The sequence below is a fragment of the Siniperca chuatsi genome, linkage group LG10 (genome assembly GCF_020085105.1).
Source record: "Siniperca chuatsi isolate FFG_IHB_CAS linkage group LG10, ASM2008510v1, whole genome shotgun sequence".
Lineage (NCBI taxonomy): Eukaryota > Metazoa > Chordata > Actinopteri > Centrarchiformes > Sinipercidae > Siniperca > Siniperca chuatsi.
Window position 1 is genome coordinate 10,267,167 of NC_058051.1, and position 26,014 is coordinate 10,293,180.

The window sequence follows — 26,014 nt, forward strand, 5'->3', positions numbered from 1 at the left end:
TAACATATATTTGATAATGATTTCATGACCTTGCCTGAACCTGAGTGTTCATGAAACCTGGATAAATTAAGGTTGATCGGATCGGTCAGCCGTCGTGTTCCTTCAGTCTTCCCCAGTCCCAACCTTCCCAACAGAGCGGCCAGAAATTGCTTATCCGGACATCTATACATATTTGACTCAATCACCAGAGCGGTAGTCTATCAAGGTGGATAAAGGAAAATCCTGGCTTATTTTGATACGTCTCGCTAATTTAAGTGAGATCCGTTCCATTACTGTGGTTTATAGGATTCCCTGCTCAGTAACCAAGGCAACTTATACTGCTGAATTAGCCTGCTCCGTATCAGGCTAACTTCTTCTTTTCCTTTCGGCTGTTCCCTTTCAGGGGTCGCCACAGCGAATCGTGCCTCCATCTAACCCTGTCCTCTGCATCCTCTTCACTCACACCAATTAACTTCATGTCCTCTCTCACTACATCCATAAATCTCCTCTTTGGTCTTCCTCTAGACCTCCTGCCTAGCAGCTCCAACCTCAGCATCCTTCTACCAATATATTCACAGTCTCTCCTCTGAACATGTCCAAACCGCCTCAATCTGGCCTCTCTGACTTTATCTCCGAAACATCTAACATGAGCTGTCCCTCTGATGTACTCATTCCTGATCCTGTCCGTCCTCGTCACTCCCAAAGAGAACCTCAACATCTTAAGCGCTGCTACCTCCAGCTCTGCCTCTTGTCTTTTCTTCAGTGCCACTGTCTCTAAGCTGTACAACATCGCTGGTCTCACCGCCATCTTGAACACCTTTCCTTTCATTCTTGCTGATACTCTTTTATCACACAACACACCTGACACTTTTCTCCACCCGTTCCAACCTGCTTCTACTCGCCTCTTCACCTCTTTTCCACAGTCTCCATTGCTCTGAACCGTTGACCCTAAGTACTTAAAGTCCTGCACCTTCTTCACCTGTGCTCCCTGTAACCTCACCGTTCCACCTGGGTCACACATGTATTCTGTCTTACTGCGGCTAAGCTTCATTCCTCTGTTTTCCAGAGCAGACCTCCATCTCTCTAGATTTTCCTCCACCTGCTCCCTGCTCTCACTACAAATCACAATGTCATCCGCAAACATCATAGTCCATGGAGATTCCTGTCTAACCTCATCTGTCAGCCTGTCCATCACCAGAGCAAACAAGAAGGGGCTCAGAGCCGATCCTTGATGGAGACCCCCCTCCACCTTGAACTCCTCTGTCACACCTACAGCACACCTCACCACGGTCTTACAGCTCTCATACATGTCCTGCACCACTCCAGACTTCCTCATATAATACCACAGCTCCTCTCTCGGCACCCTGTCGTACACTTTCTCTAAATCTACGAAGACACAATGCAACTCCCTATGACCTTCTCTGTACTTCTCCAACAGCATCCTCAAAGCAAATACTCCATCTGTTGTACTCTTTCTAGGCATGAAACCATATTGCTGCTCACAAATGCTCACCTCTGCCCTTAGCCTAGCTTCCACTACTCTTTCCCGCAACTTCATTGTATGGCTCATCAGCTTTATTCCTCTGTAGTTGCCACAGCTCTGCACATCTCCCTTGTTCTTAAAAATTGGCACCAGTACACTTCTCCTCCATTCCTCGGGCATCCTCTCACTCTCCAAGATCTTGTTAAACAAACTAGTCAGAAACTCTACTGCCACCTCTCCTAGACACTTCCATACCTCCACACGTATGTCATCAGGACCAACTGCCTTTCCACTCTTCATCCTCTTCAACGTCCTCCTTACTTCACTCTTGCTAATCTTTGCTACTACCTGCTCCACACCAGTCACTTCTTCTACTCTTCGTTCCCTTTCATTTTCCTCATTCATCAACTCTTCAAAGTACTCCTTCCATCTTCCCATCACACTCCTGGCACCTGTCAATACATTTCCATCCTTATCTTTAATCACCCTAACCTGCTGCACATCCTTCTCAATCTCTATCTCTTTGTCTGACCAACCTCTATAAATCCACCTCTCCCTCTTTAGTGTCCAACCTAGCATACAAGTCCTGATATGCTCTTTGTTTGGCCTTTGCAACCTCTACCTTCACCTTACGCTGCATCTCCCTGTACTCCTGTCTACTCTCTTCAGTCCTCTCAGTGTCCCACTTCTTCTTAGCTAACCTCTTTCTCTGTATACACTCCTGCACTTCCTCGTTCCACCACCAAATCTCCTTGTCCACTGTCCTCTTTCCAGATGACACACTGAGTACCCTCCTACCTGTCTCCCTGATCACATTAGCTGTAGTGGTCCAGTCATCTGGGAGCACTTCCTGACCACCCAGAGTCTGTCTCAGCTCCTCCCTGAAAACTACACGACATTCTTCCTTTTTCAACTTTCACCAGTTCGTCCTCTGCTCTGCCTTTGTCCTCTTCATCTTCCTCACCACCAGAGTCATTTTACACACTACCATCCTGTGTTGTCTGGCTACACTCTCCCCTACCACTACTTTACAGTCACTGGTCTCTTTCAGATTACAACGTCTACACAAGATGTAGTCCATCTGGGTGCTTCTATCTCCGCTCTTATATGTCACCCTATGTTCCTGCTTCTTCTGGAAGAAAGTGTTCACTACAGCCATTTCCATCCTCTTTGCAAAGTCTACCACCATCTGTCCTTCTGCATTCCTGTCCTGAAGACCAAACCTGCCCATCACATTCTCATCACCTCTGTTCCCTTCACCTACATGCCCATTGAAATCTGCACCAATCACCACTCTCTCACCTCTGGGGATGCTCTGCATCACTTCATCTAACTCACTCCAGAATTTCTCCTTCTCTTCTAACTCACATCCTACCTGTGGGGCATAACCACTCAGAACATTGAACATCACCCCTTCAATTTCCAGCTTCAGGCTCATCAACCTGTCTGATACTCTTTTCACCTCTAGAACATTCCTCACAAACTCCTCTTTCAGGATAACTCCTACTCCGTTTCTCTTCCTATCTGACCCATGGTAGAACAACTTGAACCCTGCTCTTAAGCTTCTAGCCTTGCTACCTTTCCACCTGGTCTCCTGGACACACAGTATGTCCACCTTCCTTCTCTGCATTATATCAATCAACTCTCTAGCCTTCCCTGTCATAGTCCCAACATTCAAAGTCCCTACTGTCAGTCCTACATTCTTAGCTTTCCTCTTCTCTTTCTGCCTACGAACACACCTTCCTCCTTTCCTTCTTCGTCTTTGACCAACAGTAGTCCAATTTCCACTGGTACCCTGTAGGTCAACAGCACCGGTGGCAGTCGTTGTTAACCCGGGCCCCGACCGATCCGGTATGGAAGTCATTTTCACGATTTGCATTTTTAATTTGGCATGTGTTTTACGTCGGATGCCCTTCCTGACACAATCCTCTGCATTTATCCAGACTTGGGACTGGCACAAGAAGACACTGGCTTGTGCCCCCTTGCGGTTGCATTCCGTATCAGGCTAACTGTCAAGATTATTTTAGCTGTGTGTCAAAGAATGTACAACGTTCGGAAACAGAATCCCAAAAGACAGGTCGGTCAACTGTGTGTTGACACTCGCATCACACACAGACTGTATATACAGATGGACGACGCGTCTCCACTTCCTCCCACTGTACATAAATGAAGCCAAAAAGAGTAGGCAGGGTATCTCTGCAGACCGAGTGAGAGGGGTAATTGTCAAGCTTTTTTTTATTTGGCCAATCAGTGGCTTACAATCCCCTGTCAATCAAAAACTAATTTCACCAATACGCTGCCTGAACCAGTTGTCAATCACTTTTTAATTCGGCTAATCATCGTTCTCATAAGGGAAGGGGGAGGTTCGACACAAAGAAACAAACTTATCTTGTTTCTCAATGTTTAGATCCTAAGTTTTCAGCAGATTTTGGTGGACTGCTAAGGTGAAATAAGTGAAAGTTTACGTAGCCTACTTCATACAATAGAACCCTACTAAGCATGCTCAAACCCCATTGGTTCACTGGCTTCAGGAGGGAGGACTGCAGTTGGACCCTTCTCCGCCCACCGGGCACGATCCTGAGAAAATGAAGGCTCGGGAGCTACGCTAGCTAATGCTGGAAGCCAGAAACAAACATCTATGATCCATTGTCTGTTTGATAATCTAATCAAAGAACACATTTTCTTGCGGTGGCCTTTCTAACATGAGCAGTGGTAAAAGTTACTATATTGTGTTATGATCAAGAAGTTGATAAGCAGACAGCGGTAGCTATATATGTATTGCAGATGAAGAATCTTGCATGTTTATTTCTTGCAACAAATAAGTAATTATGTAATATGTAACTGGGGCAGTGAACAGCAGAAGTGGTACTTAATGAAGAGTCGTTTGGGAACCGAAAGAGCCGACTCTCAGAAAGGAACGGAGCCATAAGATCCGGCTCCATTCAAAGAGCCGTAATTCCCATCACTAAAACAAATGATGGATGGAGCGTGAGTTGTTTGTGTGCCCCCCTTATAATACTGTGAAGTGATTCGCTGAATTAAAAAGTGATTGACAACTGGTTTAGGCGGCGTATTGGTGAAATTAGTTTTTGACTGTCAGTGGATTGTAAGCCTCTGATTGGCCAAATTAAAAAATGATTGGTAGTTACCATGCCCTCTCAAAGTCTCTGGTCTGCAGAGATACAAACTTGAAAATATCGCGGATACGGGCGCAGCCATCTTGCGCTGGTGACGTCATTTGGAGCCAGAGTCTGGAGAGGGGTCTGTCTGCGGACTGCAAGAGAGGGGCGTAACGTGTAGCAGGGGGCGTAACTTGAAGTTGTCCAAATCACACAGAACCACACAAGATGTCAAAATGACATGTTGTCAGCAAGATGGTGGATCGTGTAACTAAAAAAAGTTAGTCAACATTAAGAATATTTTCCAGAGATAACTGTTTAAATTGAAGTGAAGTCATTTTTACAGTAGTAACACATTGTTACTGGAGTTGATGATCTATTAAAACTTCATGGAACTCCATGCACACTGCTCTACACAGTTTTGCCTTTCTCCGTTTGCACCTCCTGAGAAGAATTTTAGGTGTGCAGGCACCTCAACTGCTGTACTCTGTGGCAAAATGACATACAGCAATATTTTGATTTCGAAAACAAACACAAAGAAAGCCCAGCTAGATTTACATTGATCAATCATGAACTCATCACGTCTTTTAAGTAGCTGGTGAGCTGAACAAGAGGACACAAAGTAGTGCTTTAAGCTCATTTTTGTTTGTTTAATGATTTGATGAATAATTACCACCACTGCACATAAGATTAAAAAGATATTATAAAATGTGTCTTTTTGGGTGTAGTAGCTAGTTAAAGTAGACAAGAAACCGATGAAAGCCAGAATGCCCTTGGAGGGTCATACACCTTTAAGAAAGAAGTGAGCACAATTTGAAGGGGGCATAACTTGTAGCAGGGGGCGTTATTTGCAGCAGGGGACATAGCTTGAAGTGGGCGTAACTTGTAATCTTGCAGACTGCAGACAGACTATTTTGAGAGTCTGCGCCTTAGGGTTGGAGCTGCAGCATCGAGGTCCCACCTGTACACCAGGCCGACTTAATCACAAGCTGGCCTCAGCTGTCAATCATGGCGTGAGACCCCCCTTTTTATAGCATCAAATAACTAATTAGAACCAAACTTATCATAAAAATTAACACTTGAACATACGTCAGCGTGATAAGACCTACCTAAAATGATAGAAACCATCTTTGGGAAAATTTATTTGATGTGTACTTTGAGTTTTTAGTTTAGCTCATGTCCTATCAGCTAACGTGGAGGAAGCGGGGTTTATGACCTATACTGTAGCCAGCCACCAGGGGGGCGATCAAGATGTTCTGGTGTCACTTTTAGGGATCTGTCATGTCGTCCATCTTTCTTTACAGTCAATGGCATCACATATGTTATGTTTTCTGAAACAGAAATTAAAACCTATTTCAGTTAATCCCCATTTTATTCATGGTCACCTTTGTTTTTGAGTGAAACCTTTTATTTGAAAGGTTAGCATGTATAATTTAAGAAAGAAAAGTGTGCCAATGTTGTGTTGGAAGTTATTTATTAATTCACTCATTTTGTTCAACCTCTGAAGACAAAAAACAAATACTTTAATTACAGTCCAAACCATGACCTTCTGCTTCGCCTTTCCATTGCAATGAGCAGATGACGCTTGTATATTGAACAGACATCCTGTGAAAGAGAAAATGTGTCTAATAGTAGCTGGTTATGTAGTTGATAACAGCAATATGAAGAGTTACTTCATTCCTTGCTGACGTACTTGTTGTTCCGGCCATGTCAGCAGCATGCAGCAAGGTGTATGGTTATACATAATTTGTAGAATATAGACACATCCAAAACATTTCACATTTGGTCTTACTCTTACCTCTGGCATCTCTGTGACTGCATAAAGTCTCCTCATCAAGGGCCAGAGGCTGGAAACATCTCCCTGCAAATAGGAGAACGCTGTAGTTGGTAAAACAAAAGAAGAAAGAATTGCATAAGATGCACAGTGTTTTAACAAAAGACCTACTCACACATGGGTCAGATAAGCCTCGGGCATCTTGAATTGGGGGATCTAGTAGACATATAGTGTCGCCACTCACTGAAAGATATAGGCCCACCATTAGTTATTACCATTGAGAGACTGATACTTGTTGAGGAAAAACAGTGGACAATACTTTGTACATATTGCTCCCCAGTACCTTGGGGAATGATGTCTGAGGAGGTCCCCCCCTGTATTCCCTCTATTAGTGGGCACCCCCGGTTGTAGCTCAATGCCAGCTCCTCTGCGGGTGTGAGGTCCTCAGGTGGAGGTCCCCCACCAATAGCAGTGGCATCCGTCTTTTTTTGTGGTGGCTAAAATGGTACATATTTACAGCTACTATTTTAACACATATATTTCACATTTAATAATAATTTTATTTATAGAGCACTTTTCAAGCAATAAGCACAAAGTGCTTTCCAAGGTCAGAAGATTAAAAACATGAGCAATATTAGGAACAGTTACAAGATGTAAATAATGAAATGTTGCATATACATACAAGCATACACACACATACATATACACATAGCAGGTTATGAACATACATCCCTACGTACATAATATAGACATACACACACATAAGATATTATATTCATTATAGGCTACATACCACTCTGGAAAATGTTTTTTGTTTAAACTTGTTGCCACATTCTTTTCTGGCTATTAAGATGGCTCCTGTTGAGATCTAACAGAGAAGAATGAATATAGGTTAGAGAGGCTTCACACACCTTTCAGAATTAGGCAAATTAACAGTAAATGCATTGTAGTTAGGAGTACGACAGCTGACCAATCCGATCAACCTCAATTTATCGAGGTTTCATGAACGCTCAGGTTTAGGCAAGGTCACAAAATCATTATTAGACATGTCTATAAAACAAAGGCTTGTTTAATACGAAAAGAATGTATACAAACTTGTCAAAATTGTAACCCAGACACATGTCAAATTACATTGCCATCTGTTGAATCTTCGGTTTTCAATTCAATTCAATTATATTTATATAGCGCCAATTCTTAACAGAAGTTATCTCATTGCACTTCCTATAGAGCATGTCTAGACTGTACTCTTTATAATATTATTTACAGAGACTCAACAAATCCCACATTGAGCAAGCACTTGGCGACAGTGGCAAGAAAAAACTTCCTTTTAACAGGCAGAAACCTTGGACAGAACCAGACTCAATGGTGGGCGGCCATCTGCTGCTGTGTGTTAGATTTTGAGAGAAAGAGAGTTTAGAGAGAGAGAGAGAGAGAAAGAGAGAGAGGTTTTCTATCCCTCAAAAGGCGTTTTGCGAAGTACCCGTATGTGCTGGTCTGATATAAAGTATAGACTGTATAAAAGAAGTGGACGTAGTCACTGTGATGTCACCCATTGGTTTGTGGACTACCGTTTTGAAGCCTTGAGTTTGGCATTTTGGCCATCGCCATCTTGTTTTTTTTGGAGCCAGAAGTGATGAGAGGGTGGAGCTAGCTAGCTTGGTTAGCAAGGTGCATCCATAATTCACGTTAACTGTGATATTAATTGGGATGCTAATTTTGGCTAGCGAAAAACAGGCTTAAACAAAATGTACTTACCGGAAAAAATGAACAGCTGACTCCTAGTGTCTTTTAGTACAACCGACCACTGAACACACATTTTTAGGCGACCAAAATGTTACACTTTCATGAACTGAAAACACACTGTGAAAGGTTCAGAGTTCTTAGACAAAAACAGCACAAAATAAAAAAACAAGTTCATGGCTAGTTAAATGTAGCTACACAGAGCAGTGGATACACATTGCCTCTATCTTGATTGACAGGTCGCCGTGGTAGCGATCAAAAGGTAGCCAGGCCCTAAATCATCAATTTTACTCTAAATGGGACTATAATTTACAAAATGAACATCATGCTGTATTGAAGAAGACTTGAAACTAGCGAATGAGACCTTAAACTCATTAGGAAAGTGTTTACTGAATTTATAAATCATGTAGGGTCATTTTCCCATAGACTTCTAGACAATCGGACTTCTTTTTGCAACCAGTGGAGTAATCCCTGCTGGCCATTAGAAAGAATGCAGGTTTAAGGCACTTCCGCATTGGCTTCACTTTTCAGACCACTTGGTCCCAAATAGTGTTAAGCATTAAGAATAGTTATTCTATTCTTATTCCATAATAGTTACAAGAAAAACATTAGTTGCAGTCAGTGAATGTGCAACTTGTTGCTAAATGTTCAGATGGTCTTTTCTTATCAAAAGAATTTGTCCCAATCACGCACTTGACTGTAGTCTGGTCACTGGAAGTCTGACCACCTTAACACATCCATTCTTGACACTTTAAATCATAAAATATCACAGTGTGAGAATTCTTATATTTACTTTTTGGTGTGAGACCCACAGCAGGTGTACATAATGGAGGGAGTTGCATAAACTGGAGATTTAGCCCAATATCAGAAATCACAAATTTGCCTCAAGGGGCTTTACAATCTGTACAACATATGACACGCTCTGCCCTTAGACCCTTGATTCAGATAAGGAAAAACTCCCCCAAAAAACCCTTTGAACTGGGAAAAAATGGAAAAGCTAAATCAAAAGCCCCACACCAACTGGCTTCTTTTAAGACCACTGCTCCACAGTGTGACTGAATGTGCGCTGCCAGCTATTTTCCTTTTTGTTAGCTGTTTCTCAAAACAAAAACATGCACTGAAAACTCATAGAATCAGTTCACGTATGAAAACATTGAATAAAGCTGCATATTATCATTTTAAATTAAACACAATTAAATTTGAGTTTTCTTAGCGGTGGCACTTTATTTTACGGTACTCTAATAAGATGTAATAAGCCATACTTTGTATCAAACTAGACCAAAACTAGAAATAATATGTTCTTTATTAGACAGTAAACTAACACAGTTATACAGTAATTAGACACCATACACCTAAATTATGCTGTAATTAGAAACCACTTATAATATCCTATTAGACCCAAAATATACTATACAGACACTATTATACCAAATTATACTCTAATTAGAAACCTACTAGGAGATCATAATACACAATTAGACACCATATTACAAGATTATAGTCTAATTAAATCAAATACAATACCATATCAAATGCTACAGTTAGATGCTATTCTACCCTTACTACCAAATTATGCTATATTAGACACCACATTTAATGCTGCCAACATGGGCCTATGATAGCTTAATTAGACAGCACAAGCTGTAATTAGATGAACTTAATGCCATATTTTATCGGACATAGCCTTTATAATAGACACAGAGAGCTCAGAGGACAATACATTTATTTGGCCTTTATTTAACACAGTTTCACTTTCTTACAGGGTCATTTGTTGCTCATTAGAAGAAAACTGTACTGTAAACTAAAGTCAAACCACATCGTGTCACATCTGGTCACTACTTCACACGTTCCTCGTAGCCTGGATGTTCTCCGGAGACCTGTGGAGTTTGTAGGTAGTATACATGCTTCCTTGATGGACGCTCTACTCCCATACCAGTTAAGACATCAGACCATTGTGTCACTATTTAACCCCAGTAACATTATGGAAGCTGCCAGGACATTGCATCTTTATTTCCCACTGTTAGATCTTATTAGACTTTCTTAGAGGCTAATATGTGACACATTACAACAGAACTGTACTGTGAAATCATATATCTAAAACTAACCACACATTAAAGCTGTATTGGTGTAACGTCTGGTCGCCATTACTAGATCTCTAGTTAATTGTAGCCTAAATCGTCTAGTAAATAGTATTACTAGACGAACATGGATAATTTATGCACAGATTTGCATATTAGTACACAGGTTAAATAAACACACGTGGTATTTTAACAAATGTACTCATTGATTGATTGCCCTGGGGGCTCAACTATTAGTTCCGGGAGGGTAGCAATAAGAGGGAAGTGGGTAGAGGGAAGTTTACACACCCAAATATAAACCTAATAAATACCAATAAATATCATATATAATAAATAAATACATTCTTAGATACAGTACAATGAACTCCCCTCTACCCACTTCCCGCTTGTTGTTACCCTATCGGAATAGATGTGCAACTATTATAAAGGCTATGGCCGATATAATATGTCAATAAATGTGTCTAATTACAGCCTGTGTTGTCTAATTAAATCATATGCCCATGTTTACAGCATTAAATGTGATTTCTAATATAGCATAATTTGGGTAGAATAGCATCTAACTGTTACATATTTTGAATCTGATATGGTATTGTGTTTGATTTAATTAGACTATAAATTGGTATAATAGTGTCTAAGTATAGTAAATTTTGGGTCTAATATGGCATTATAAGCGCTTTAATTACAGCATAATTTAGGCGTATGGTGTTTAATTAACTGTGTTTGTTTACTGTCTAATAAAGAACATTATTTCTAGTTTCGGTCTAATTTGATACAAAGTATGGCTTATTTCATCTTATTAGAATGCCGGAAAATAAAGTGCGACCTTCTTAGCTATGCATTAGCCAAAAAATGTAACTATCTCTGACAATGAAAATTATAAATGCCATGCTCAATCGTCGACTTGTGCTACTCTTACTCTATATTTTTGTGTCACAAATAAACATTGCAATAGTTTTACCACAAAATTAAAACAAGAAGTAAACACACTGTACCTCGGCAAGAATGAATGGAAATTCAATGTGTCTTCCTGTAATTGCATCTTCTGTAGTCTTGCTTTAAAGGAAGAGAAACAATTTCTCACTCACTTCTCTTCAATCACCATAGATGAAGTTTTATTAAAACCCAGGTACAATACTGGTAATTAGGAGGATTGCTGGTTGAAAAGCAGAAAGCAACACCACACCACACAGAGATGTGCCAACAGCCTCACTCTGAGGCCTATGCTGCAGAGAGAACGGAGTGTGTGGGATGCTGAGGTGAGGCAGTTTCAGCCTGTGTGGGATGATGCTGGATGTTGTGGAGTAATATTGAGAAACTGCAAGTGTGTGCGGAGAGTGTGGAGCTGCTCTGTAACCAACAATAAAAGACAGTAGTTGTGTAAGGCAGTGTGGAGGAGTGAAAACCCAGAAATAAAATGAATGAATGAACGTACGAGCAGGATGGTGCTCACAAGATTTTTTTCATTTAGAAATATACATATTTAGCCTTACATGCAGCACACATATATTGCTTTCTAATCAGAATGGCATAAAGTTACACAGAGTCACATTTTTACAACTGATTCGGACCAAATGGTGGCAAAAATCTCTACGTCTGATTCTGTTTTGAGCAACAGCACTTGAATTTGACTGAAATCATAATTTGGTAATACTATCTGAGCAATAAATGTCTAGAGGCAACTGTCATCATTTTGGTGCCACTGTTTGCGTGGAGGACAAGAAGACATAATAATAGAAATTAATTAAAAGAGCCAATTTGATTGGTATTCATAGAAGTAACTTAATAATACCAAACTTCAAGGCAAATACTATGAAAGAGGGGTATTTCAAAGAGGGGAAAGCATATAGACACAAAAACACTTTTCCATTGTCACTGTGCAAGCATCAGCTATGGGGAGTAATTTAGAACTGAATGTGAAAACTTACAGTGTAACCACTGAGCAGTAGTCTAAATAAAAGATGCAATGAGGATGAGGTTTGTGAGATTCTTTTTAAAAGAAATTTGATGTTTGGACCACTTAGAACCAACATTTCCTATGTTCCTGGCTCTCCTGCTGTTATTCCTTCCATTGCATACAATTCAGACAACAGGTCAAACTCTATTTTACACCTTGTTACATGAGAGGTGACCAGACTGACCTTTGGCAACTTATATAGGAGACTTGTGTGGTATGCTAAGAGGAGGAGGAGGAGGGATAAACAGGTATGGAAAATGGAAGGATGGATAGTAGCAGCAATGATGGATTACAACAGGCGCAGTGGGTGGATGTGAGAGGAAACAAGAAGTCAGCTTGTGCTTCTATGACTGAAAATGACTCCCTGCAAATGAGAAGAGAGCACTTTTTACCCTTACTGTAAATCACTAGACCATCAGCCAGAACACTGTCAGTTGCTACTGGCCTCTCTGCATTTTAAACTGCTGTTATCCACATTGCTGGATAACAGCAGTTTAAAATGGTCTTAAACTTCTGTCATCCACGTTGCAGCACTCTAACAAGGCTACGCCCAAGCAATGTCAAAAAATAACCTATGGAGATGCTACATATTAGCCATGTTGGCCATGCAAACATCACTGGGTTTTGAATAAGAGACTTAACATATAGGCTATAGGATGCAACTTGTTGGAACCACAGTGGTTCAATCACAGCTATATCAGTTGTGTGGGCCTCATTTACAAAGATATTATTACAATGAATTTCAAGTCAAATTATGGTTATTCATCACTGATGTAAAACATCTACTCAGAACATTCAGAACGAAACCAGAGTTAAAAAGGAAGGACGGAAGGAAGTTTGCCACTGCTTCCTCCACCAAAACTGCTGGCCGGACATCATGTAACGCACAACGCTGCCTCTGGTGCAACACTTGTAGAGGATTGAGCTTGAGGGAGGCTTCTGGGGGTGATGAGATTGTTCTCTGTTTCTTCACCCCATCTCTCCCTGCTCCTCCGAGCTTGCGGCGAAGAGGACTAAAGCGCAACACAGCTCAACCACCGAGTTTATATACCGGCCTATTTTTAGCCCCTTGCGAGCCCAAATAGATTTAACCAATATGAGCTCATCGCCCGCCCGACTTGTCCAATGGAATGAGAGGGAGAGGAAGGAAGCCGTCCAATGAGAGGTAGCGAGAGGAGAGAGGGGGCGGGTTACACAAGAGCCTATTATGTGCAGTGAAACAGGCAGCTCAGCGAGCGAGGGAGGCAGGGAGGAGAAGGGGAAAAACCTCCTACACTGCCGCTTTTCCAATGTTCCACAGATTTTTAAGTATGGTGGTTTAGTGTAATGTGGGACACTGACTAATGTGGGAAACCTAAGCTAAGGTGCATTTATCTCTTCCTCTACAACATTAAAGTGAAGATGTTTGGTGTTGAATCCAAGCAGGGGTTTTCATGTAATTGAAATCACATGATTTTGCAAATGTGATGTTATAAACGGGCCGGAAGTCATCAAACAGAAGTACCCCTTGTGAAGTCCTCTCAAAGGTCAGTGACATAGGATTTAGACAGTTAGTATTAGCTAGCCATATTAGCCTACTGGTTTGCTAAGTAGCTACCTAAATAGTTAAGTCAATGCAATAGCTTTTAGTCACAATAAATTACTACTAAATTAAATGACCAAACATGGGTATACACATTTAACAATGAGTGTTTTGGCAGATAAATTTGTTTTGTATAAATTAAGGTAACCTAAAAACTAGTGTCCCAGATTTCAGCGCTAGCTGTCCCAGATTAGAAAATCCACAAATTCTGGAACGATTTGGCACAAGGAACAGTAATATATATATTTTCCCTTTGAGTACAATATCTGAAAATTGTCTCATGATTTAATAAGCAAACATCTTGGGGATTTCATATGGAAATATGGTACACAAGTCAGAATTGCAAAAAATGTCCCACATTACCCTAAACCACTCTAGGCTATATAGAGCCAATGCTTGGCAATTTTGAAGGCTGTTCCACTAGCCTCAGCGAGACAATGAATTTTCTCATAGAGGGTTTCATTCTAAAAAGCTAAAACATGGTATTAGTCATTCCCTCTGGGTTTCTGTCCTTCATAGCTTTCCTAGTCCCATTTTCAGGGTTGTCTCCTTTGAAGTCTCCAATACAAGGCTGAATATGTAGGCTGACAAGTCCATTCAACTACAAAGGCTCCCACAAATGCGGGTATTTTTGACCTGAATTTGTAGGACTTAACTGTGTGTGTGTGTGTGTGTGTGTGTGGTTTTCAATTTTTCAAAAATTCATTGTGCCCCATCACCCAAGGCTAATTTGGGGTCCAACTGGCTGCATCACCGCCTGGTATGGCAGTTGGACCGTCCTCAACCGTAAGGCATGACAGAGGGTGGTGAAAACTGCACAGCACATCACATGGCTGCCATCCATAGAGGACTTCTACACTCAGTGGTGTAGGAAGAAGGCCATTAAAGACCCCAACCACCCTAGCCACGGTACCTCAGCATCCAGTCCCACACCACCAGGCTCAGGGACAGCGTCATCCCTCAGGCCATAAGATACATACATACATATATATATATATATATATATATATACATATGTATATATGTATATATATGTATATATATGTGTATATATATATATATATATATATGTGTATATATATATATATATATATATATATATATTATGAGTGCAAATCCTGTTCTTACCTGTCTATAACATGTCTACATTACAGTTTATTAATTTTATCATTACTGTACACCTGCCTACCACAGTATATTATATATTTTATTTTATTGTATTATATTTTATTCTCTCTATATATTATATTATAAATTTTAACTTCTGCACTATTTTACGTCTTAGATTCTCTCTTTTTACTTGCGTGATTTTCTTTTAATACATATTGTTTGAGCATCGTTGGAGGGAGCCTGACAATTAAGAATTCCATTGCCAATGACTGCTTCACTGTAATTGTTGTGTATATGACAATAAAGAACTTGAACTTGAATGAGGAAATGGCAAACACATGGCAGATCCTGTTTACTAACTAGCAAGTCACAGGGGTGTGCCATAATGTGGTTTGTAGTGCCTCAATAATAATAAGATTAGACTGAAACATTTTTGATTAGTAATTACTAAGAAAAAAAAAACTGAATTCACAGGTCTGCTGTGCTTATGTATGCTGCTACTGCATTAAGAATACATTGAGAGTGATGCCCCTTTTAACTACTGTGCTATTCATCTTTTCAATAGATGATAATTGGTGATGACTCTGTCTCTGTCTGAGGTGTATTTTGTTATGACTTTGTAGTAAGGCCATGACAAGGATTCCTTTGTGATTGTGAGTCACCCATACACCCACCTATTCTGTGTTTCCCAAAGTTTTATTTTTAGGCTGTCTGCACCGAAACACAACGCCGAGTGAAAACACCCATTATTTACCTTCTCAACCTTGCTGAGATTACTCAACCACAGTGGTAATGTTCTTATTTTACTGTAGATTCACCACTGGCTACCATTTAGCACCAATCGCACCACGTTAGTCGCACCCCCACTCAAAGGCTTCCAACACATGGGTTTGCGTAGGACGGTTGACCCACTCCCTCCAAAATACTCACTCCTCCCTTTCATAAACTCCATCACATCTGTTAAAGAAATAACTTAAATCTAAAGGACTCTCTGGGATTAAACCTGGCCAACATTTAATGAAAATTACTGAAATCAAATAGCACAGCAAAGGCATAAATTATACTTGACAAATTTATGGGAATGCTAATACAGTATAACTATGTATACTTGTTTATGTTACTAATGTCATATTTACCATAGGAGATGAAAAACATATAAAGTAAGATTAACTTGCAATAAACTCAATACTGAGACCCATAAACACATTAAATAGTAAATTAGGACTTAGAATTAATTCAAGAGAAGCTGGTATTCATTCAAGCTGGCCCTGTGGTGTTACCAAGTACAACTCCAGGCTGAACGGCAGCATTTAGATTTAGATCAATATTGTTTCCCACTTTTTCCAGGAAAAAAAAAGGAAAATAATTCCTGCAGAGTCTCAAGACATCCAAGACAACTGAAAAGCATGTTCACATTCAATTGCTGTTATTTTTCTGTAGGCTTATATATTTTTTTAAATGTCATATTCTGAACCATATTTAATATATGTTTGTTCTCTTTCTTAAATACAGTATACTGAATTTATACGACTCCCACTGACCTCTAGTGGTGTAATGCTATCATTACACCTTACGTGTGTCAGAATTTACAATGATTGCTTCTTTTCTTCACACTTTTAGTCTTCGAGATTTGTTGACCGGAAATATTATGTTCACTTTGGGCGTGGAGAAAGACTTCTAACTTAAGCAAGAAGGCAAATTTACACTGCTGATTTTTATATACGAACCAAGTCTCGATATAAATTTACTCTCCCGGAGTCTCATGGGATTTCGAGGCTTCCGAAACGCCAGATCCCAAACAGGTAAGGAAGAAATGTAAGATGGCAGCACAGTCCTACCTGCGTGAAGGAATCTGTCATATTCTCAGACAGTTTATTAACTTAATGACACAAATAGCCACAGACCATAGTCATATTTTGGTAAGATTTTGTTTGCCCCATCTTTTTTGTTGGATTTAGGCTATTTTTTGGTAACCTAACTCTCTCACTGTGGACTTGCCTCCCTATGGCATATAAAATATGAACTATTATAACATTACACTTAATCAACCATGTACTAGCTTAGCTACCAGTTACAGTTTTAGTATCACAGAGGCCTACCACCTACCCCAATAATGACTGTTTCTTATTCTAATTTAAAGAAATATATATTATCTCTGTGGTGTAAACTCGTATCGTGCCAGTTAGCTCTTGGATAAAAACGTTATAGAACAAATACAACTTCAGCTATTTTTTCATTGCTATGTGTAAAGGAGACAAGTTGCTATCACTCTCAGATTTAATAAAACAAGGCCTGTTTAGTGTATTTTGAAGCCCTTAATATGAAATTTTAAGGGACCTAGGTTGGGAGGGAGGGTTCAAGCTAATAATAATAATAAATTAATAATAATTATGATTAATGAAAGAAATGATTCTCTCTCTCTACCTTCACATCGTCGGACAGAGGCTTTAATTTTTTATTATTTGCAGGCAAACGGCCACCAGTAGCTTAAAAAACACTCACTTATATTTCAAGAAACAGTAAAATTGATGCTTTTTTTGTCTTCATATTACTTACATCAGTTTGATAACCATTACTATCAATAACACTGTGAATTAGTGAATTAGACATAAACCTCATGAAACTAAACATACAGAACAAGATGACAGTGAGTTCTCATTAACTGATGCAATCTCACTCAACCCATGAAACACAGGGAATATGCATGAGATGTAATGGATGTGTGTAATGATCTCAGCAGCCAAAGCTCACATGCTAATTGACTAATTGACATCAGAAGCTTTTTGTTCAAGCTAGCTGGGAGGTCATTAGTTGTAATTAACAAGCTGACTGATCAGGTAAGATTGGTGAAGAGCTTCTAATTATCCTGTCTTAATGACACAAGAGTTTAGGAGGTCCTATTTGGAGTTTTTAAACTGACAACACAATCCTTGATTTATACCTGCCTGTCTTTTCCATCTTTTCTCCTCAGAGATGTGATGCACATGGCAACTTCAGCAACGTGAGCCCCTTCTTTTTTGTTGGCCATAGGTCCAGCTGCCCCAAGAAGAATGATAACAGTGATGACAGTAACAAAGAAAAGAGCACCATCTACAGGAAATTCATCAACAGAAAATCTAAGTGACAGTACTATCTACACTGTCTGAATGACAGGTGATCCTGGGATCAGGATTAGGGCCACCATAAGAACACCACAGCATTGAGAGGTATGCAGTCCAGACTAATACTACTATGATAATAATAATAGACATGTTCATGAAATTGAGCAAAAACATGAAACATTTAATGTTTATTATTAAAACATGAAGCTTCAGTATCTTGCTCAAGGTCACTCCAGCAGGGCACAGTGCCATCACTGGAGAAGGGTTAGTCAGTCTGTATAACTACAAGGCGACTTCTTCCTCTTCTCTGAAATTAATTAACAAGCATGTTTGACCAGATTTGCCCTCATCCAATTAAAAGCTGTATGAGGTTGTGTGAACACCAGGTTACAGGACATCTAATCATATAATTAAACTACTGGGTCATATTTAAAAAAAAAATCTTCTTCCTTGGAGGGAGTATATGCTTGTTCATTTGCACACAACCTAAATTCATTATTTATCCCAGAGAATGAATAAATTGTCTCTGCTAGCTTGTGATTGAACTTGAGCTGGTGAAAAATTCAGCCTTCGCTACCGTACCCTAGTGAACTGCTATCTAATGAAAATAACAGAGCAAGAAAGAAGGCACATCCTTTAATGATTGCATTTGGGTTGGGAGTGGAAATGGAGAAAATATTAAGAAAGAAGAAAGAGACTAAGGAGGAGACTTTGGTACTGAGAAAGAGAAGGTTTGTTTTAGAATTGATTTTAAGATCTTCTCTCCCCTTATCAACCTGCACACAATCTGAGGTCCTGAGTCAGGAGCCTGATGGCTTTTCCCATGGCAAGAATAAAAGGTGCTGAACATTTGTTGTTGGGCACCTCAATTCTGATCTGCCTGACGAACTCAGACTTCCAAAATCAATATCTTATTTTAACTTGCTTCTCAAAACCCACTTTTATTTAAAGCCTTTTTTTATATTATTATTTAGTCCTTTTATTATTTTATTTTAACTGGCTAATATGGCTAATACTAATACGTGTGCATATGTGTATGTAGATGTGCATGTACAGATTACTTGTCTTATTGTTGTTTGTAATTGTAGTTTTTCTTGGCATTTTTTATTAGTTACTTTTCTCTCATTTTATTCTTACTACCTGACCAAAATTTTACTATTCACGTTTGTCTTATTGTTTCATTGTTTGTGTGCCTTTGGTAAAGCTCAGAATAATCACTGGTTTTGATAAGTGTTATATATTATAAAGAAAGAAAGTAGGGGAGTGAAAAAGAGTAAGTGAGAGACAATGGGAATAAAGATGAAAGTTGATTTGTCGCTCTCATTTCCCCCTTTAACTAGGCTTTCCAGGAGCAGCGAATAAGCGTGCGTGCCTGCATTTGTGTGTGTTCAGGGTGGCCACAGTGTTCTGGGATCTTGCTCCCTCCGCCTCCCAGAGAGAGAGAGAGAGAGAGAGAGAGAGAGAGATGCAGAGAGGAGCAGGGAGGAGAGACAGAACAGAAGAGAGCTGTCAAGAAGCGAGGAGGCAGCGGAGAGACGACTTTTTTCTTGGAATATATTTTCCCCTCCATCTCTGAAGCCCACAACACATAAAAAAAAAAATATAAACACACAAACATACAGATGGTAATGTGTTCGTGAGCGCTGCTGTTACGCTCTTACAAAGGAGTGGTGAATTATTTTCAGGATCTGGACTTATGCAAGCCTGACTCACTTGGACTGTAAGAGTGTTTGGATTCAGCATCTTTGTGACTCAAATCGGATTCAAATTGTGTTTTTAACAGTACAACACTTTCGACTAAGAGTGTGTATCCCTGTGTGTGTGAGCGTGTGTGGGAGCACTTCACCTGAATGCAACACTGAGATTTTGACTGAAACTGTGTTGGCACTTGTTAGTTGCCTGGATTCAGCAGATTTGAACTCACACTCAGACTCAGTGTGTGTTTGTGTGTGATAAGGTGGAGGATGTGTTGGCTGGTGACAGCGGCCCTGCTAGCCCACCTCTGGGCCACCTTAACGGGGGCATGGAGAGCATCTCAACCAAGACTGCAGTTCACACACTCCGGTAAGAGGCATTATTTCCTTTCTTTTCTGTCTTCTTTTGTTTTTAGCGTTTTTAAGTCTTTCTTTGCTCTTACTGTCTAATACATCTGTTGCTCTCTCATTCTCCACACACACACACACACACACACACACACACACACACACACACACACACACACACGCAGGTGATGGGAATCATGCATAGCTTCTCATTTTTCACTTTTCTTTCTTTCCTCTTCTATTGATACTCACACACTGTCATATGGAGTACAAATTATACAATTATACCTTTGCCTTTCTGCCCCTCTACCTGTCTCCATCTGTCTTTCCCATACTGCCTCACTTCCTCCATCTCTGTAATCACCTGTATTGAATTAATCTTCCTCCAGTAGTCAAGTTTCGCCGCACATCTCACTTTCTCCCCTCACCATGAGTTCTGTTCAGAAGTGGCATAATTTAAGTGCTCATTTTGTCTCTCCAACACAGTCGTAATGTCAGAAATAGTTTTATTCCTAAATTACATATTCAGCATTTGGTTTCAGCATATTACAACAAAGGCAGCAGTCAAGGGTATAAGACACTTTAAAGGAAATTCTATTTTATTCCAATTTAGGACTCATTTTCACAGTTTTGTCCATCATTTCTTTTAGTTATGATAACATTGCACTAACTAAAGTAATCGCTGACATCTGGAAACACAGCGTCATTGCTACAACAAAGACGGGGCAGACCGGACAAGAAACACAAGTTGGATGATAAGACAGGTTGTAAACAAGCCAACACTTTAGCCAGATTATTTAAACCACTTTATTTGTAAGTGAACCTGAAAGTGAGCCCACCTGAAATGTTGCCAATATTCTCATATTACACTGGAAAACCACAGAAAGTAGAGTAAGTCAAGGTTGAACCAGGAAGTTGGTCTATAATCTGTGGTGGATGTTTACAAAGGATAGTTTAGATAATAATTTTACTGTTCACATTTGTTTTCTCTTCCAAATAAGTTTGGCTAAACTGTGAGTTTGTATAAAACCTGTTTGATCATCTGACTTTTCATGTTACTTGCCCCCTTTTAGTAGAAGTGTTCCCAGATCTCAGAAATTAAGTTGCTGAGTACAATGTTACTATTATTGAATAATGGACACCACCATCATTTATGACCTTTACTTACAGCTTCTTTGGCAGAAATTATTTGCAGATACAAAGCATATTGATAGCAACAAGAAGAAGATAGTAGGATTTAATTTCCTTTAGATTTATTTCCTGTAGAAATCAAATCTTTGAAACAATTTGGCAATTAAGCTTCATACCCAAAGACATAAATTGAATTCTTGACAGCACAAACACCCCCTCAGGATTTGAAATCAAGTGTCTATGACTGTAAAAAAAAAAAATTATCTGATGGCAGAAATCCCAGATCACCACCAAATTAATTAATTTCTTCGCCCCAGGCCAATCTGTCCATCACAGAGAAATCCATGCAGAGGTTGCTGTAAAAACCTGCAGATAGACACAACTTCCTTAAAAATGGGACAGGAAAGTCATTGCTACAGAACAGATAGGCAAGGGACACCGGGATGGACACAGAACGTTCTTTATTGAATGACAGCCAGATATTGTGGATATGAAGAGAGGGAAGTCTGTAGGCGGAAGAACTCGCTGGAGAGGGAGATCGCTGGAGACAGGGAGAATAGGCGTAATGCCGAGAAACATGGGGAGTCCTGATCATAAATGAGGTCGGACATAGACTGAGGTGAGTGCAGGGCTTATATGCAGACTGTGATTGGGAGCTAATATGGAGCAGGAGTGTGACTGGGAGCAGGTGTGGACTAGGTGTGGATTGGACAGGCGAGGAGCTGGGGACCTCGGGCGGATGGCCCGGGCACTGGACAAGCGTGGAACTGGTCCGCCCGACAGGCTTGACAGGTGAGGAACTGATCTCATGCAATTTGCAAAGATCAATACCATCTGGAGGCCTGGCAGAGTGCTGGTTGCACAGGAGGAAGGTCACAGGAGGCTGGCTGCAGTGACGGCAGGAACCCCCTGGAGGTCTGCGGTGAAGGCGGGCACCCTACGGAGGCCTGAGGCGGACGCGAAAGCGTGGACCCTCTGGAGATGAGAACTCCCTGGAGGTCTGCGGCAAAGGCGGGAACCCCCTGGAGGCTTGCCAACCAGCTCAGGAGCCGGTGACAGTACAGCAGAACAGTCCGGCGACCAGACAGCAAGACATGGAACCGGCAACGGGACAGCAAGACATGGAGCCGGCGACGGGACAGCAAGACATGGAGCCGGCGACGGGACAGCCAAACATGGAGCCGGCAACGGTACAGCAGGAACCGGCGTCGGGATGACTGGTTGAGGAGCGGGCTGGACCTGTGGTGTCTGGGAGTCCGGAACCTGCCCCTCCGGCTGAGAAGGAGGGCATGGCTGCTGCTGTGACCGAGCCGTCAGTCCTGCAGCGTGCTGTGATCCAACTGGAAGCGGAGGTGGCTGCAATCCAGCATTGGCTAGGGAGTGGTGCTGCTGCAATCCAGCCAGGGAAGGAGGCGACTGTGATCTAGCAGGGAGTCCAGGGAGCTGCTGCAATCCAGTCGAGAGAGGAGGCGACTGCGATCCAGCAGGGAGTCCAGGGAGCTGCTGCAAACCAGCCGGGAGACGAGGCGACTGCGGTCCGGCGAAGAGCAGGGGAACGAGGAGCTGCTGTGGTCCGGCAGAGAGCCCGGGAACGAGGAGCTGCCATCCTGCAGGGGGTGCTGACTGCTGCGATCCAGCAGGGAGTGATGGCTGCTGCTGCGATCCAGCAGGGAGTGAGGGCGAGGGAACAGGTGAGCAGTGGGTCGGCGGAGCAGGCGAGCAGCGGAGCTTCGGTGCAGGCAGGTAGTGGGTTGGCAGATGGAAGACTGGTCGGTAGAGGAGCGGGCTGAGGACTGGCTGACGAATTGATGACTGGCGGGCCAAACTCCTTCCTGAGGAGTGTTGCGAACCTGCCCAAAATGTTGAGGATGGCCTCATCTCATGCCCATAGGGATCCTGCCCAGCAACGTGCCGGGCCGACTAGCTAGAGAACCACGAAGGCCACCTTGGATCGTTCGTTAGGAAACTGGTGTGGATACCGCTTGAAGACCAGGCAACACCTCACCAAAAATTCCTTGCAGTCCTGTGCTGAGCCTGAGAAGGCCCCTAGTTGCGTCATCTCGCAATCCGCCACAAGTGGTGAAGGATGGGTGAGGAGATATTGTTGGACCATCTCCTCCAGGTCCAGGAAGGATCCATCGGGTCTTGAGGCTGTCATCCTTTCGGTTTGGTCCGACCTTCTGTTACAGAACAGACAGGCAGGGGACACCGGGATGGACACAGAACGTTCTTTATTAAATGACAGCCAGATATTGTGGATATGAAGAGAGGGAAGTCCAGCTAGATATTTAGCCTATACTGTGGTGGAGAACTGATTTGTGCATTGGTATGCTGGTGTATTTTACCCTCTTTTTCTCTTGTCTCAGTCTTTTCTTCATGCAGTTGTTAGTTGCCACTGTGCAGCACATTGCATAAACACATGTTTGTTGAATCAACATGCCAGTGTTGAACAGGGGCACAGTCTCTCCCGTTAGGAGGTTTATGCATGGTTGAATTGGAGTCAACGGGTCCTCTTAAAGGGTGAAGTGGTGCTGCACAAGCTTATAGGTATTAGTTGTAAGCGAATAGTTGTTGCCATTTGTTGTAAGCTTGTGGGAGCAGCAGTGGGGTGGGGGTTTACCTCACAGGAGAATAGAAGGAAGATTTGACAGACACTGTATTTGAAGCTCTCTGCCATGTCCTGAAGCAGTAAGCTCCATCAGTATTCTCTTCATGATTGACAGGATTGAAGACTTTGATCCATGTTGGGTGTTTTGCTGTTTGGGTATAACAAATGTGACAATCAAAGGTAATGAGAAAGTAAAGATCTGCATCTTCTAATTAACACAAAATTTGGGATTCAATCTTTTGTCTTAGCCACATTTACAGTGAATCGCCCTCAAATGAAAGGCTTTTTTGAGGCATCCAGGCCTGTAGTTACGATGCGATTCAATTCAATTCAGTTTTATTTTTATAGCGCCAATTCATAACAGAAGTTATATCATTGCGCTTTTCCTATAGAGCAGGTCTATACTGTACTTTTTATAATATTAATTACAGAGACCCAACAAGATAAGCTCATCTCCCTTTAATCATGTTTACTAGAGACACCGTAGAGTATGAAACCAACTGATTACACATTCTTACATAAGCCGAAACACAAAGGATGTGAAGTAGATGTGATAAGACTTACAGTAAGTCGACCAATCGCGACCTAGAAAGTACAGAGAATATATTGTTGGATTCTCCCAGGTTGGAATTTAGCTCGAATGAAATCTGAATGTGCTGCTAAAGTAGCTGCATGTGTGTTTTGTGTGTCTTTGTGAGCACACATGAACTGTGTGCCTGTATGTCCTTGAGTGTGTATGTGTGTATGGAGTGTATGAAAGTGTATGTGTTTTGGTGCATGTGCGTGTAGTTTTAAGTCATTTTGAAGATATGAGCTTGTGTGTGTGTACTTAAATAGAGCTGTTTCAGTTCCAGGATCTCTGCCCACCTCAGTCCTTGTTGTGTATTCTGCTAGCACGAATCCTCGTGTCTTTGAACAACGGAAGTTTGTTTGTGTTTTATATCTACAGTGGCCAGTATGCTCATCTTTGGAAAGAGAACAAAACCAAATGTGTGATGTCATGTGTATAGGGATTGTGATGGGCTACATGTCCACTATCATGCCTGTGTGTGTGTTTGTTCTTTGTCTTTCTCTGTGGGAGCTCCATGCTGTGGTCATTTCCCTTGTCATCATCACGGACGATATTCTCAGACAGAGGGAGTAGATTTTTTGTTGAGGAATCGCTGCAATTACAAAAGGATTTCAGCTTTCAGAGACACTGTACATTTTAATTTTCCTTCATCTGTTGAGCTCATTGCTGACAACTAATTGAAAAACCAGTAGAGTCTGACATTTAAGTATTTCACCCTGTGTTTGAAGAAAATTGGCTACTATAAAGAGCTGTGAAGCAGAAACCCAACATATCGCAGTGATTTAACTGGAGTGTTGTAGCAGCAAAATGATGATAGAGTAAAGCAACAAAAACAGATGACAACGAGAGAATAGCTACAGAAGATGGAAAAAAGAAACAAAACAGTATGAGAATCCTCTAACCAAATTATATGGCATGTGTGCAGTTTGAGATCAATAATTCAATAAACCTGTTAATGTACGGTATAATATACAACATGACAAACAAGACAAATGATGGAAAAAAAGAATATAAATAATCAATGTGAAACTGCAGAGAAATTACGATTAATATTTTAAAAACACATCAATTTAGTAAACAAGGGTGTTAATCTGACATAAGTGTTGTAATGCACAATCCTAGAACCCAAAAATGCAGAACACAGTGAGATTGTTCAGTGGTAAGTCGGTATTTATTGATACTGGTATTTATTTTAAAAGTAGGAGATGACTGGAGATAGCACTTCTCCAGAGTGGTAGAACCGGCGCTGTCTTCTGTAGCCCCAGAGGAAGCGGTAAGCCTGGTCCCGGGCGGACTACGAAGATCCAGAAACGGAGACTGGGGAGGTGTGTTCCGGCCTGGCTTGTGTAGGGCAAGTGGAGTGGAGTAGACCGGATCCGAGTGATAGTGGCTTGTGAGGTATAGCTGGCAGAGCCAGGGAGACAGCTGGCAGGAATAGTGCTGGAGGAGACTTGTTTTAGTTGTGAAACATGAAAAGTGGGGTGAACTCTCATAGAGCTGGGTAGTTTGAACCTAACAGCAGACAGATTGATGATATGTTCAGTGATGAAGGGACCAATGTAGCGGGGAGACAGTTTCTTAGATTCGGTCCGTAAGGGGACGTTTATGGAAGATAACCAAACTTTCTGACCTGGTTTGTATAGTGGTGCAGGAATCCTGTGTCGGTCACGTGAAGGGCTGCTTTGAGGTCCTGGTTGGCCCTCTCAGTCTGGCCATTGGACTGGGGATGGAATCCGGAGGAG

General features: G+C 41.3%; 1 protein-coding gene and 1 long non-coding RNA gene across 2 annotated transcripts in view; one reads left to right on the forward strand and one right to left on the reverse strand.

Annotated features, from left to right (window-relative positions):
• Window positions 1-6,074: 6,074 nt before the first annotated feature.
• LOC122883455 lies at window positions 6,075-7,509 on the reverse strand. The gene is made up of 5 exons (XR_006379636.1): window positions 7,149-7,509; window positions 6,699-6,852; window positions 6,531-6,598; window positions 6,380-6,442; window positions 6,075-6,186 (listed from the first exon to the last, which is right to left on the reverse strand). It is a non-coding gene; the product is annotated as an uncharacterized LOC122883455 (long non-coding RNA).
• An 8,965-nt stretch (window positions 7,510-16,474) lies between these two features.
• The window catches only part of sema3h (sema domain, immunoglobulin domain (Ig), short basic domain, secreted, (semaphorin) 3H), a 97,000-nt gene continuing 87,460 nt past the window's right edge, over window positions 16,475-26,014 (forward strand). Inside the window, exons 1-3 of the mRNA XM_044212172.1 lie at window positions 16,475-16,621; window positions 17,791-18,025; window positions 19,261-19,984. Coding sequence (XP_044068107.1) covers window positions 19,885-19,984 — 100 coding nt within the window. The 5' untranslated portion in view covers window positions 16,475-16,621; window positions 17,791-18,025; window positions 19,261-19,884. The remainder of the gene's footprint in view (window positions 16,622-17,790; window positions 18,026-19,260; window positions 19,985-26,014) is intronic.